The sequence below is a fragment of the Symphalangus syndactylus genome, chromosome 3 (assembly GCF_028878055.3).
Source record: "Symphalangus syndactylus isolate Jambi chromosome 3, NHGRI_mSymSyn1-v2.1_pri, whole genome shotgun sequence".
NCBI classification, from domain to species: domain Eukaryota; kingdom Metazoa; phylum Chordata; class Mammalia; order Primates; family Hylobatidae; genus Symphalangus; species Symphalangus syndactylus.
In genome coordinates this window covers 119,234,419-119,247,185 of record NC_072425.2, presented here as the reverse complement: position 1 = coordinate 119,247,185, position 12,767 = coordinate 119,234,419, and the positions used below count along the sequence as shown (strand labels likewise).

General features: G+C 37.5%; 1 protein-coding gene across 12 annotated transcripts in view; it reads right to left on the bottom strand.

The window, feature by feature from the left end:
* Positions 1–12,767, bottom strand: part of YAP1 (Yes1 associated transcriptional regulator) — a 124,959-nt gene that overhangs the window by 15,560 nt on the left and 96,632 nt on the right. For 3 of the 12 annotated variants that reach the window (XM_055272894.1, XM_055272901.1, XM_055272893.2), the window contains 2 exons: positions 11,747–11,940; positions 8,271–8,318 (listed from right to left, as the gene is read on the bottom strand). In XM_055272894.1, coding sequence (XP_055128869.1) covers positions 8,271–8,318; positions 11,747–11,940 — 242 coding nt within the window. The remainder of the gene's footprint in view (positions 1–8,270; positions 8,319–11,746; positions 11,941–12,767) is intronic. The other 9 variants (XM_055272896.1, XM_055272902.1, XM_055272895.2 and 6 more) reach the window with 3 other exon arrangements.

Here is a 12,767-nt window from a genome sequence, read left to right as displayed (position 1 = left end):
AGCTACTTGGAAGGACTTGGGAGGCTGGAGCAGGAGAATCGCTTGAACCTGGGAGGTGGAGGTTGTGGTAGCTGAGATTGCACCATTGCACTCCAAATTGGGCAATAAGAATGAAACTCCATCTCAAAAAAAAAAAAAAAAGATAATCATCCTCAAAATTTTCTCCCACTACTTCTCACCTCCCCTACTTCAACCTTCAGAAACTAATCATCTGCTTTTTGTCATTGTAGATTAGTTGGTATTTTCTAGAATTTTCTAAAATAAAATCACACAGCATGTACTTTTTCACTTAGTGTGATAATTTTGGGATTCATTCATGTTATATCCACAGTTCATTCCTTTTTATTGCTAACTAGTATTCCACTGTAGGAATATATTACATTTGTTTATCTATTCATCTGTTGATAGGCATTTGAGTTATTTCTACATTTTGGCTTTGTGTAGAAACATACTTTCGTTTCTCTTGGATACTCTAAAAATTTTTAAAAACCCTAAAAATATTCTAAGTGTTTCCAGACTACTGACTACTTTTACTGCCTTTCTCATTATTTTTCTAAATGATGTGGACCAAGGCATCAATTTTATGTAAGGCCAACATACCTTAACTTCCAAAAATACATGATCTTAGCATCTTTTTTTGCTTTCTGGGAAATTATATTGCTATTTACATGAGAGGAGAGAAATGTAGTAAGAAGGGCCAATGGCTTATAGCTAGGTCTTGGTTCCATAGAAGTCCACTAAATAAAGCAGGCAAACTCATGTTTTCTTTTATGAACCACCCTGCAAAGTCTCCTCCAGAACAAACTGGGACCCTTAGTTTTACTTGTACTGCAGATAGCTCTGACTCCAAATGTGTCCCAGATTAGCTAAGATTTACAAGCTCAATGGGAAAAGCTACCACATTTTTGTATTATTACAGAAGAAAATGCCTAAAAATACTTGCTTCAGTTAGAAAAAAACTATTTGACCTTTGAAATACAGAACAGAAGCATGATTATGTTTTGGCTGAATTTCCTGTAACTTATTTCCTCAGTTTTGAAAGTTTGTCAAACTATTTATCCTAGTTACCTTTGGGAAAACAGAAGTTTAACAAACTTGTATTTTTAGTCCAGTATTCTAATTTTAGGCATTGTGTTCAGGATAAAATAATCCAAAAACTTCTTAGAGATAGACGTAACTTTCAACATGAAATGTTTCAACTGAAATCAGTTTTGTAGACAATCCAATTATGTCCCAAGGCTTATGGCTCAGGACATAATTGGATTGTCTACAAAAGAGCTATGCCAGATTTACCCAATTATGAAATAATGTTGATATTCACTGAAAATGTGTTTTGATAAAATTACTTTATTGAAATATAGTTGGCATTTTTTAACACAGGTATAAGATATATACAGGCTTATTTTTAAATGCAATAAAATGGAGAATTTATATAAACTATATTTTGATTAAAAATTCAGATTGACTTCATGCTTATCCATATTAAGATTTTTTTTAAAGTAACTAGCAAAATGTCTAGATAACCCTGAAACAAATTTTCACTATTTTACATCTAAAATTCTTAGTTTCCTATGGTAACTTCACTTTCACATTTACAATCCTTTGCTAAGAATACAAGGAATTATAAAACTTACTCACGATAGAAACACATGATTTAACTGTTCCTCCCCAGAAGCAGGACACCTTATAGGAGAAAACTCTTTCATTTGTCTAACTTCATGGTCATTCTCCTTCATAATCTGACTAGGTAAAGCATGGAGTAGGATACTTTCCGAAATTTCCATTTCACTTCTGCCTCCTGAAACCTTTGTTATCTGAGTGTGTTCACGCTCGCACGCGCGTTTGTATGGGAGGCAGGGGTTGTTGTTTTTTGGCTAGACTGAACTACAAAGACATATCATATTGTTATGAAAGGGAGAAAAAGGCTGGCCTGTTTTCTTATATAAATACATGCAATTTCCCTGTCCCATGTCTAGCAATTTCCTTAAATATTAACCGTATTTTATCTTCCTTAGTGAACCCAATGAAACATACTATGTTCATTGCATATAAAAATATTAACATAGGCCAGGCGTAGTGGCTCATGCCTGTAATCCCAACACTTTGGGAGGCCAAGGCGGGTGGATCACCTGAGGTCAGGAGTTTGAGACCAGCCTGACCAACATGGTGAAACCCTGTCTCTACTAAATATACAAAAAAATCAGCTGGGGGTGGTGGTGTGCGCCTCTAATCCCAACTACTTGGGAGGTTGAGGCAGGAGAATCTCTTGAACCCAAGAGGAGGAGGTTGCAGTGAGCCGAGATCGTGCCATTGCACTCCAGCCTGGGTGATGAGGGAACTCCATCTTAAATAAATAAATAACATTTAAGAATTAATGATTTGGGGAGCTAACTACCTAGTCAGTGTTACTTTCTTAAATAAATTCTGTCTTTAGCAAATACTGCATTATATAAAAGTGTATCTGTTTTTTCGATAATATATGGCACAGGAGAGTAAGGGGTTTTTGCAGGGAGGGTGGTAATCAATTTGTTTAAGGAAGATTAACTTAGTGAACTGTAAATCCAAATTTAGAAATGGAGAATAACTCTAAAAATATATGTCTTGTAGGTAGTTTGCCTTAGTTATAGCAGTTTATATCAACAATTCTAAAAATAGAAAAAAATGCCATTTCTTCCAACTGTTTAAGATATAGGTCTTGCCATACCCCATTTTCCAACACAGCTTTAAACTGTAATAGAACATTTTATTATTTCTAAAGTCATTAAAACACTGAGCCAATACTTTGTGTTTTTTAATGTTTATGCCATTTACCAAAGCAGTTTTAACTTTAGAACAACTTTTTTGATTAAGTATACACATGGATTTGGGGACAGTTATGAGAACTATATGATAATCTTAAACTCTGAAAAATCACATCCAAAACAGGATGGCAGGTTGGTGTTCCCTAGCATTATCCTAGGATTCTACATTCTTTCTGATAGCCTTCTGGAATTAGGTCTTTTGTAATCTGTATTACTTAATCATGGTCTCAAAGTTATTATGGCACTGTTCAAACAAGAAGGAAGAGGGAAGTTTAATAAAACAAATGAAATAACCAGTTAAAAGTATGTGGGGTGTAAGGCTAAATCTTCCCTCTTATACAAAGTTTTCAACGTACCCATTAAAAATAAAATATAATATAAAATATTCATTGGAAAACCTTCAAATAAATCTATTATTTATTTAATATTAGAACTTCAAAGAGAAAGATAATGTTAGACAAGTGTTAACAGGATTTTGAAACAGCTAACATGAAAGACAGTTTGAAGGGAAAAAAGCCAAATACTTTACTTTTACTAAATTCAGGGAAAAAAATGGTTGTTGGTAATTGTTTTCATATAGCTCTGAAAATTGGTATTATTTTGTTCTCATTAACTACAACTGTGAACATCTGAACCTCTTCACTGTTGAGAGGTAATGGTGCAGTACAATATCCTCAACAGCAATACTGTGGGCTTTATCATTCATTAAACCAGTGACTGACCTTGGTGTCTATTCATTACCACCCATAAGGAATGGCAACCACACATTATTCAATAGCTGCAAAATATTTATACTGTAATTTCTATACAGATTGAAGCAATTACTTGCCCAGAAACAAAAGTAATCCCATATCATACTTTTGACCACCTAAATTGGAATTATACTGGCTACTGAGTTAAGACATCTTTATACAGCAGTGTTGTTTTTATTTCTGGGTAGTTTCAAAAATTCTCTAATTTTCTTTTTTTGAGGCAGAGTCTCACTCTGTCACCCAGACTGGAGTGTAGTGGCACGATCTCAGCTCACTGAACTGCTGCTTCCCAGACTCAGGCCATCCTCCCACCTCAGCCTCCTGAGTAGCTGAGACTACAGGCGCATGCCACCAAGCCCAGCTAATTTTTCTATTTTTAGTAGAGATGGAGTTTCACCATATTGGCCAGGCTGGTCTCGGACTTCTGACCTCAGGTCATTCGCCTGCCTCGGCCTCTCAAAGTGCTGGGATTACAGGCGTGAGCCACTGTGCCCTGCCTCAAGAATTCTCATAAGGGCACTTGGGAATGAATCTCACCCTAAGCCTTAAAAGAGAAATGAAGAATCTTTACTGGTAAGAAAGGGGATAAGCAAGGTTCTCACTATGGGGAAAAGCTTGTGAGCAGAATAACAGCAACAAGGCAGCGGAGTGCACTTAGCTAATGGAAGAGTTACTGGCTTAACTGGATCCAGTGAGTGAGAAGGCTACTGACCACAGACCATGAGCCAGTTGCAGAGTTTAAACTTGATCTCATAGGTACCAGGGAACCCCAGATATTAAGAACCAAATTCTTTTTTTTTTTTTCAAGATGGAGTTTTGCTCTTTTCGCCAGGCTGGAGTGCAATGCCACGATCTCGGCTCACTGCAACCTCTGCCTCCCAGGTTCAGGCGACTCTCCTGCCTCAGCCTCCCAAGCAGCTGGGATTAAAGGCGCCCGCCACCACATCCAGCTAATTTCTGTATTTTTAGTAGAGATGGGTTTCACCATGTTGACCAGGCTAGTCTCAAACTCCTGACTTCAGGTGATCCACCCGCCTCGGCCTCCCAAAGTGCGGGGATTACAGGCGTGAGCCACCGCTCCCAGTCCAAGAACCATATTCTTAAGCACAAGAGAAAGTAGAAGTGTTAGCACCTCAGGGGGGACTATCTTTCCTCAAAGTTCTTCTCTCAAAAGACCTTAAAACAGAAGCTAGAGTGCATTCCTAAACCCACTTGCTCAAAAGGTCTCTCCAGTTTACAAGTGAGCACTGATGTGTAACAGAGATATGACTAGAAAATAGCATTAACTGCTCAATCTCACAAAGCAAAGATGTTTACAGTTTCAAAAAGTTTCTTCTGAGAATGGAAATTGTTTTTGAAACATAAAAATCATAAGTAATCAAAATGAAATTAAAATGTTAAGCTCTTTGGCTGGGTGCGGTGGCTCACGCCTGTAATCCCAGAACTTTGGGAGGATGAGGTGGGCAGATCACCTGAGGTTGGGAGTTCAAGACCAGCCTGACCAACATGGAGAAACCCTGTCTCTACCAAAAACACAAAATTAGCCGGGCATGGTGGCGAATGCCTGTAATGCCAGCTACTTGGGAGGCTGAGGCAGGAGAATCATTTGAACCCGGTAGGCAGAGGTTGCGGTGAGCAGAGATCATGCCATTGCACTCCAACCTGGGCAACAAGGGCAAAACTCCGTCTCAAAATAAAAATAAAAATAAAAAGTTAAGCTCTGTAAGGATGAATTTTTCCAAAATTCTGCCGACATAGTATAATAAATTAAGGTGATAATTTCCATATTTAACTAAGAAGATATATAAATGCCTTTAAAGTTTTTTGCAAAATTTTACATTTCAATATCACCTGGGCCATGGATCTTGGAATTTTTCATTAACCTCACCCATACTGACGTTAGTGTACACGAGCACAGCACCCTACAACAGCCACATGATTTGTTAATCCTATTGGAAGTACTTAAAGACAGCTTTTGTAGTAATTCATAAGCATTTTGAAGTCTGATGGCTTTCCACATCCCACAGCATATAAGGTATATGATTAGAAAATGACACTGATCTCACTGTTGCTTGCTAACTCAGCTGCATTAATATCTAATAGAAAAGTATAAGTTAAAAACCCAGTAACTTTGAACAACAGTGTCTAGTGTTCAGATACTGAGTGATGTCTTTATATGCCTCTGTTCTTCGGGACTGAAAAGTCCTTTCTAGCTTTCTTGATTATTCTGAGAAACACTACTTAAAGCCATCCTAACTTAAGATATGACTCTTCTGGCCGGGCGCGGTGGCTCACGCCTGTAATCCCAGTGCTTTGGGAGGCCGAGGCAGGCGGATCATGAGGTCAGGAGATGAAGACCATCCTGGATAACATGGTGAAACCCCGTCTCTACTAAAAACACAAAAAATTAGCTGGGCGTAGTGGCGGGCACCTGTAATCACAGCTACTCAGGAGGCTGAGGCAGGAGAATCGCTTGAACCGGGAGGCGGAGGTTGCAGTGAGCCAAGATCGCGCCACTGCACTCAAGCCTGGGCGACAGAGCAAGACTCCGTCTCAAAACAAAACAAAAAAAAAAAAGAAAAAGATATGACTCTTCTTTGTGATCTATTTCCTGACATCTACCTGAAGGTTATTTAGAAAATAATAGGATGAGAAAAATATACACATGCTTTCTTGATACAAATACTACCAGATTTCTTGATCTGAGCTATTTCAATTATATATACTTGAATTTCATACATTTACTGATAACTTTCCACAGTTATGCCAGGTAGATATTAAACATTGACAACTAAAGCATATATAACAAACCAATATTTTAATCTCCAGCATATGCAAAGAAGATTTTTAAAAACCTCTTTCAAGTTTTTTGCTCTGGTCTGGGCAAATCTAAGTAATTACCTCTAATCTTCATATCTTAGAAGCTTTACTACTAATAAGCCTCACCTTTTCTAAAGCTTTACTATTTTAAAAAATCTAAGAATTCCTGATAATTTTAATAACAGTAAAGATTTACTTTTCTATTCAAGTAGGAAACAAAGATCAAGAAGAATTTAACTTATTTATCAGATTCAGGGTATAAGACCTTGGGAAAAAAGGAAACAATTTCAACATTTTTTTGGCACGGAGGACTTTTTACCTGAATCCAAATCTCCTTTGAGTTAATTTCTGCTCCTATATTAGTTTCTATTTCATTTATCATGAATAAAATTCTTCTTTCAGAAACACTTCAGGCCAGACGTGGTGGCTCACGCCTGTAATCCCAGCACTTTGGGAGGCCGAGGCGGGCAGATCACGAGGTCAGGAGATCAAGACTATCCTGGCTAACATGGTGAAACCCCGTCTCTACTAAAAAATACAAAAAAAATTAGCTGGGCATGGTGGCGGGCGCCTGTAGTCCCAGCTACTCGGGAGGCTGAGGCAGGAGAATGGTGTGAACCGAGGAGGCGGAGCTTGCAGTGAGCTGAGATCACAACACTGCACTCCAGCCTGCGCAACAGAGCGAGACTCCGTCGCAAAAACAAAAACAAAAAACCAAAAAGACAAAACAAAACAAACACTTCAGAGAAATGGCAAAGAAAAAAATGGCTTCATGTTATAAAGACCCAATGCTATCCTGCACTTCACAGTCAAATGGTATATTAGTGACCCCCATCATAAGAATGTCTATGCTCAACTTTGGTGAAGATGGCTTATTATGAGTTATCCCTTGCTTGGTCTTTTGATTAATGGAGGTATTTATGAGATAGATAAAGAAGAATAGAGATTTGCCTTCTCACAAAATTAACTGGTCTCTATGAAGACTGTATCTGACTTTTATCATCATGGTGCTCCAATGGACAACTTAACAGTATCCAAAATGAGTAGAATTTTGCCAACTCCTACTTCTACAGCAGATTCTAAAACAATGTATTTATTTATCCTAGTGCAGAGTAAGTTACATAGAAGGTGAGGCATTATATGGTTGCTTCTGCCCCAAGAGAAGTAGAATGATCCTCTGGCTCCGAATTTCTTCCTATCTTGTGGACCCCAAACACCTAACTCTTTTTGGTTTTAAGAACGAGATTCTTCCCACGAGTCAGACAAGTGCCTGTGTTAGAAAGAAAAATGGCCACAATCTTTCCTTCTAAATAAGATGCCTTCACAACCAGGGCTCCCTGGGGTTCATCAGAGAATGATGATAAAAGCCAACAAGAAAACCTGAAACACTATCCAGGCAGATCCTCTCCTGATAATTTTGATATTTTTCCTTTGGAATGTCCACTAGAAAGAATTTTTCTCTTCCTTATAGTATCATGACTCTAAAATTTCCTAAACTAGTCTACCCAAGTAAATACTGCTTTTGTTGCTGTTCGATTTATTAATTCCTTTAAATCATTATACATACTATTTTAAGCTATTTGAATAAAAATTAGGCATACCTAGCTGATAGGATGTACAACTGAGACACAATACATTTAAATATAGAATAAAAAAGACCTCCATGGAATCAAGATAAACAGAAACTCCCTAGGAGGAGCAGGGAGGGAGCAGACTGTGTAGACTTTCTTGGAAGGGCAAATGTTAACCTGAGTATCTTGGTAGAAAGATGGCTCAAAGTTATACTCTGGGCTAATGTCCAATAAGGACAGAACCCTGGAATGTAAGTTTCTCTTTCCTAATTTAATATCTTTTTTTTTTTTTTTTTCCAGTGCTAAAACATCAGATAAGAGCCTACCTGACATTTTGGAGAATTTGCTGTGCTGGGATTGATATTCCGCATTGCCTAAGAGTAAAAAATAAGACGGATAAAAATTACTTTAAGCCACATGGTCTGGCTGTGTAGGCTGACTTACAAATTGTATCCAGACATATCACCATAGCACAGAATTCCCAAGCTACCCAAGAAGAAGCAGACTGAGGAAGACAGGACCAATGGAGTCACCACATAACAAAACTGGAACCTCAGAAGTTTTTAACAGCATTGAGGATAGGACAGCAAGACTTTAGGTGTCAGAACTAAAAAATAAAATTTGATATTGGTCACGTAGGTTCTTTGCTTCTGAGTATTAGATAAAGCATATACAATATATTTGTTTCAGTGGTAAGATAAACTGTCAATGGAAGAAGCTCACAGGAAGCCAAAAGACTTAAGATATACTGAATTTATTGTGATTACTTAAAAAAAATCTAAAAAACAGTCTTATTAGTATGAGAAAAGAGCAGGTCTGTCAACTTCAACATAAGAAAAGATGACACAGTAGGTAGTAAAGATGAAACAAAGAAGTTACCTTTAAGGGAAGTGAAGCTATTCTGTCCAGGACCCATCACCCAGAGTAAGATTGAGAATAAAGATTTAGGAAAATCTTTGGAAGGAAGAGTTTTACAAATAGCAGCGTTTGCCCACCAAAAAACCCCAGGATGATCTATGGCATAAAACAAAATGGCAAATGGCCCCATTTCTAGACTTTACAAATTATCTTAAAAACAGTATGATTTTGACATTAGTAATTAAAGAACTTTTTTTTTAGTTTCTTGATTTTGACAGTTTTTATTCATAGTGAAATTGAGACCTGTATTTACTTAGAACTACTACTACTTGGCAACAACAAAATGAAAAACAATGAAAATAGGCTACATAAAACATATTTTAAAATTGCTCTATTTTTTTTCTATTAGTCATGTAATTATATTTTTGATGGTTCTATGGTGTTCTAACAACAGTAGATGAAAAATATTCTTCCTTTATGGTAATTTGTTAGAAAAGTCAGAGGTACAATAATGCTTCCTTTCTCCGTCCTTTTTTATGTCAAATAAAGAAACATTTCTTTCAAGATCACTTTATAGGGGCCAAAAGGAAAACTTCCCCTCTGCCCTCTAAAGGTTCGCTGAAAATGAACTGATAATAGACAAATTAATAGGAGAAAAGGGCAAACAAATTTATTTAAGGTGCATAAGCATGGGGGAAATTGCAAGAGAATGATTACCCAATAACCAAGTGAGTTCCAGATACTATATAATACCCTTCTTCACAGGGGAAGGGGACATGAGGGAAATGATGCCATTTTGAAGGGCAGTAAATGATTTTTAGGAAGAACGAATGAGCCCAGTACACAGACAATGGTTAGTAAATAATTCTCTTTGGAAACTGAATGGGATCTGAAAACAGACAATAGTCTGGGCAAAGTTCCTCTGAGCTCTCTAGGTGTGATATTTAATTTTTAGTCTTTTCCTCTGTCATACAAGTTTCAGTCTTCTCTGGTTAATGAAATTTTGGGGAGGGGATCAAAGGCAATTGTATTCCTTTTGGTGGGTCTGGTTTCTAGGTAGATAAAAGAACTTCAAAGAACAGCCTCATCCTGTGCTTTGGCATAGAACTTGAGGCTGCTTCCTTAGTTTAGTTTGTCAAAGAACCATATTTTGGAGTATCATTTTCTGAGCCCCAACAAGTTCCTGACATCGTATGTTGGCACATACTGTCTTACTTCTTCTATCAGGGTTTACCTTTCATGCCAATCACAGTAGAATTGTATGGACAGATTACCGACAAAGCACAGTTTCAAGGTGAGCCTGTCTCAGATGCCATGGCTTAATTTAACTCCTGAACTACCAATTCCTCAAACCCCAAATCAGAGTTCAGGTAGTACTGAGTTCATATATTTTCACTGACACTCAAGAGATACTTTTAAAATATAGCCCTAAAACAGAAAACAAAAAACAGACCTTTAAGTGCCTACTTCCCGGTAACAGAAATGTAGAGCTTTTTTTAAATTTTTTTTCCAAGAGACAGAGTCTCGCCATGTTGCCCAGGCTGGTTTCGAACTCCTGGGCTCAAGCAAGCCTCCTGCCTCGGCCTCCCAAAGTGTTGGGATTAGAGGCATGAGCCACCATGCCTGGCCGAGTATGACGATTTTTAAACGTCTATACTTAGCATGCTGTGATTTAGTAGGGAAAAAATAACATAGATACATGTATTTTATGTATGTAAACAGAGTATCTCTGGAAAAATTAACAAAAAAGAAAAAAACCTAAGAAACTCATAGTTATTTAGGCAACTAGAAAAACAGGGAAAGGATCTTATTCTGAGTGTACTTTCACCTCTGTACATTTATCACTATTATACCATTTTTCTATTATCTACTCAAAAAAATTTTATATAGAAATTTAAAAATATCTACACTACTTAACAAAAGACCTTATCCCTAATATCTGAACTTAGTAGATTTAACCACTCTGAAATAAGACAAAGTAAAAATTAATGTTTAGATTAATTATATATATTAGGAACATAAAGACCAGCAGTACCTTCTGGAAGAAAGCTGATGGAATTGGTGATTAAAGGGCTTCAAGCTCTCTACTGCTATGTCCTACTTTTCCCAACATAAAAAAAATCCATAAGCATGTAATTTTAAAGCACACTGGCATCTTCTAAACTTGAAGATAACTTTTTGTTTTTGAGACAGAATCTCGCTCTGTCACCCAGGCTCAAGTGCAGTGGCACAATCTTGGCTCACTGAACTTCTGCCTCTGAGGCTCAAGTGATTCTTGTGCCTCAGACTCTAGAGAAGCTCGGATTACAGGTGTGTGCCACCATGCTTGGCTAATTTTTGTATTTTTAGTAGAGATGGGGTTTCGCTAAGTTGGCCAGGCTGGTCTTGAACTCCTGGCCTCAAGTGATCAGCCCACCCTGGCCTCCCAAAGTGCTGGGATTACAGGCATGAGCCACCGCACCTGGCCAAAGGTAACATTTATTTTGTTTTAAATGAAAATTCTTAGATTCAGTAATACCGAAGTATATTTGTCATTTGAGAAATGTCATATTGGTGTATCCCGCCACATAAGTTATTAATAAAGGATATTTTCTCCCAAGTGGTGTTCTAGAATTTCCCCTTTAGTGAAATCCTCAGAAAAACAGCAATCCACAATTCCATGTACATTAGAGAAAGCATTCTTGCTTCCTTCAATTTTTGCTCAATTGCAATGACCATGACCAAAACAGCTCTTCATGATACAAGTTTCCAAGTCACATCCCTTGTAACTTGATCAAAGGCCATTCACAGTCACGAAACTAAGACAAGGACAGAGCTGGATAGAATGCTTCTGTGTCGCTCAATTTTACAAAGGCAACATTCCTCTGTAACTAATAAATGTTAAAATGAAATCTGCCCAACTTTAAGAAAACAAACCCCAAAAAGTGGAAGGCTGGTTTCTAACCTGTGGCCTCACCTGCCGAAGCAGTTCTTGCTGTTTCAGCCGCAGCCTCTCCTTCTCCATCTGCAGTTGCTGCAGTCGCATCTGTTGCTGCTGGTTGGAGTTGCTGCCACCCATGACGCCTCCCTGTGGGCTCTGGGGAGCCAGGGGTGGTGGCTGTTTCACTGGAGCACTCTGACTGATTCTCTGGTTCATGGCTGAAATGAAAAGAAAAAAAAAAATCTGTCCTAAAAAACTAGCGAAGGAAGATAAAATGATGATTTAATTATTCAAAAGCAATTTGGGATATTTATTGTAACTTTCTTGGGCAGGAAGACTGGAAATAACCTAAAAATCCATCAATATCACCATGACTACATTATTATTACTGTTGTCACAAGATACAAGGAAGTCATAAGAGAAAAGAAACAAGAGGTAGTTTTAACATGCAATAAGGAACAGTTTCTAAGGACTTATAAATTAAAAACAAGGTGCAGAAGAGAAAGTGTTAAAAAAAAAGGGGGGGTGGGGGAAGGGAACAGGGGTGAGTATATATATTGCATATTCAGAGGATATAAAAACTGATGAATAGCTAAGAAGCAACTAACATCTTTTGGCTCCAGAGATGGGAAACTGGGTGACTAAAGGACAAAGTTGGAGAACCTTATTTATAACTTCTGAAGTGTGAATGATGCAAATTCATTACTTCTTTTGAAATATATAAATTTAAAAATTCATCCACAAAAATTAAGACAAAGCATTCCAAACAGCAAAGCCCATCAAAATAATCAGCCCTTAATATATCCACATACACATCCCAATAAAGCAAGTAGATTAAAATGATCTGATGCTTGCTCATATCAAATTGAGTCCACAAGTATCTGGATGACATGGATTTGTCTCATTTGACACCATGGTACCTCCAGCACAAAGCCTAGGTAGTTTAAAAAAAAAAAAAAAAAAAGTTGAAGCTGTAATACACCATTTGGTGTTTAGAAACGGACTGGGTTTTTATACTAGTGAATTTCTGTCACTGATACAACAC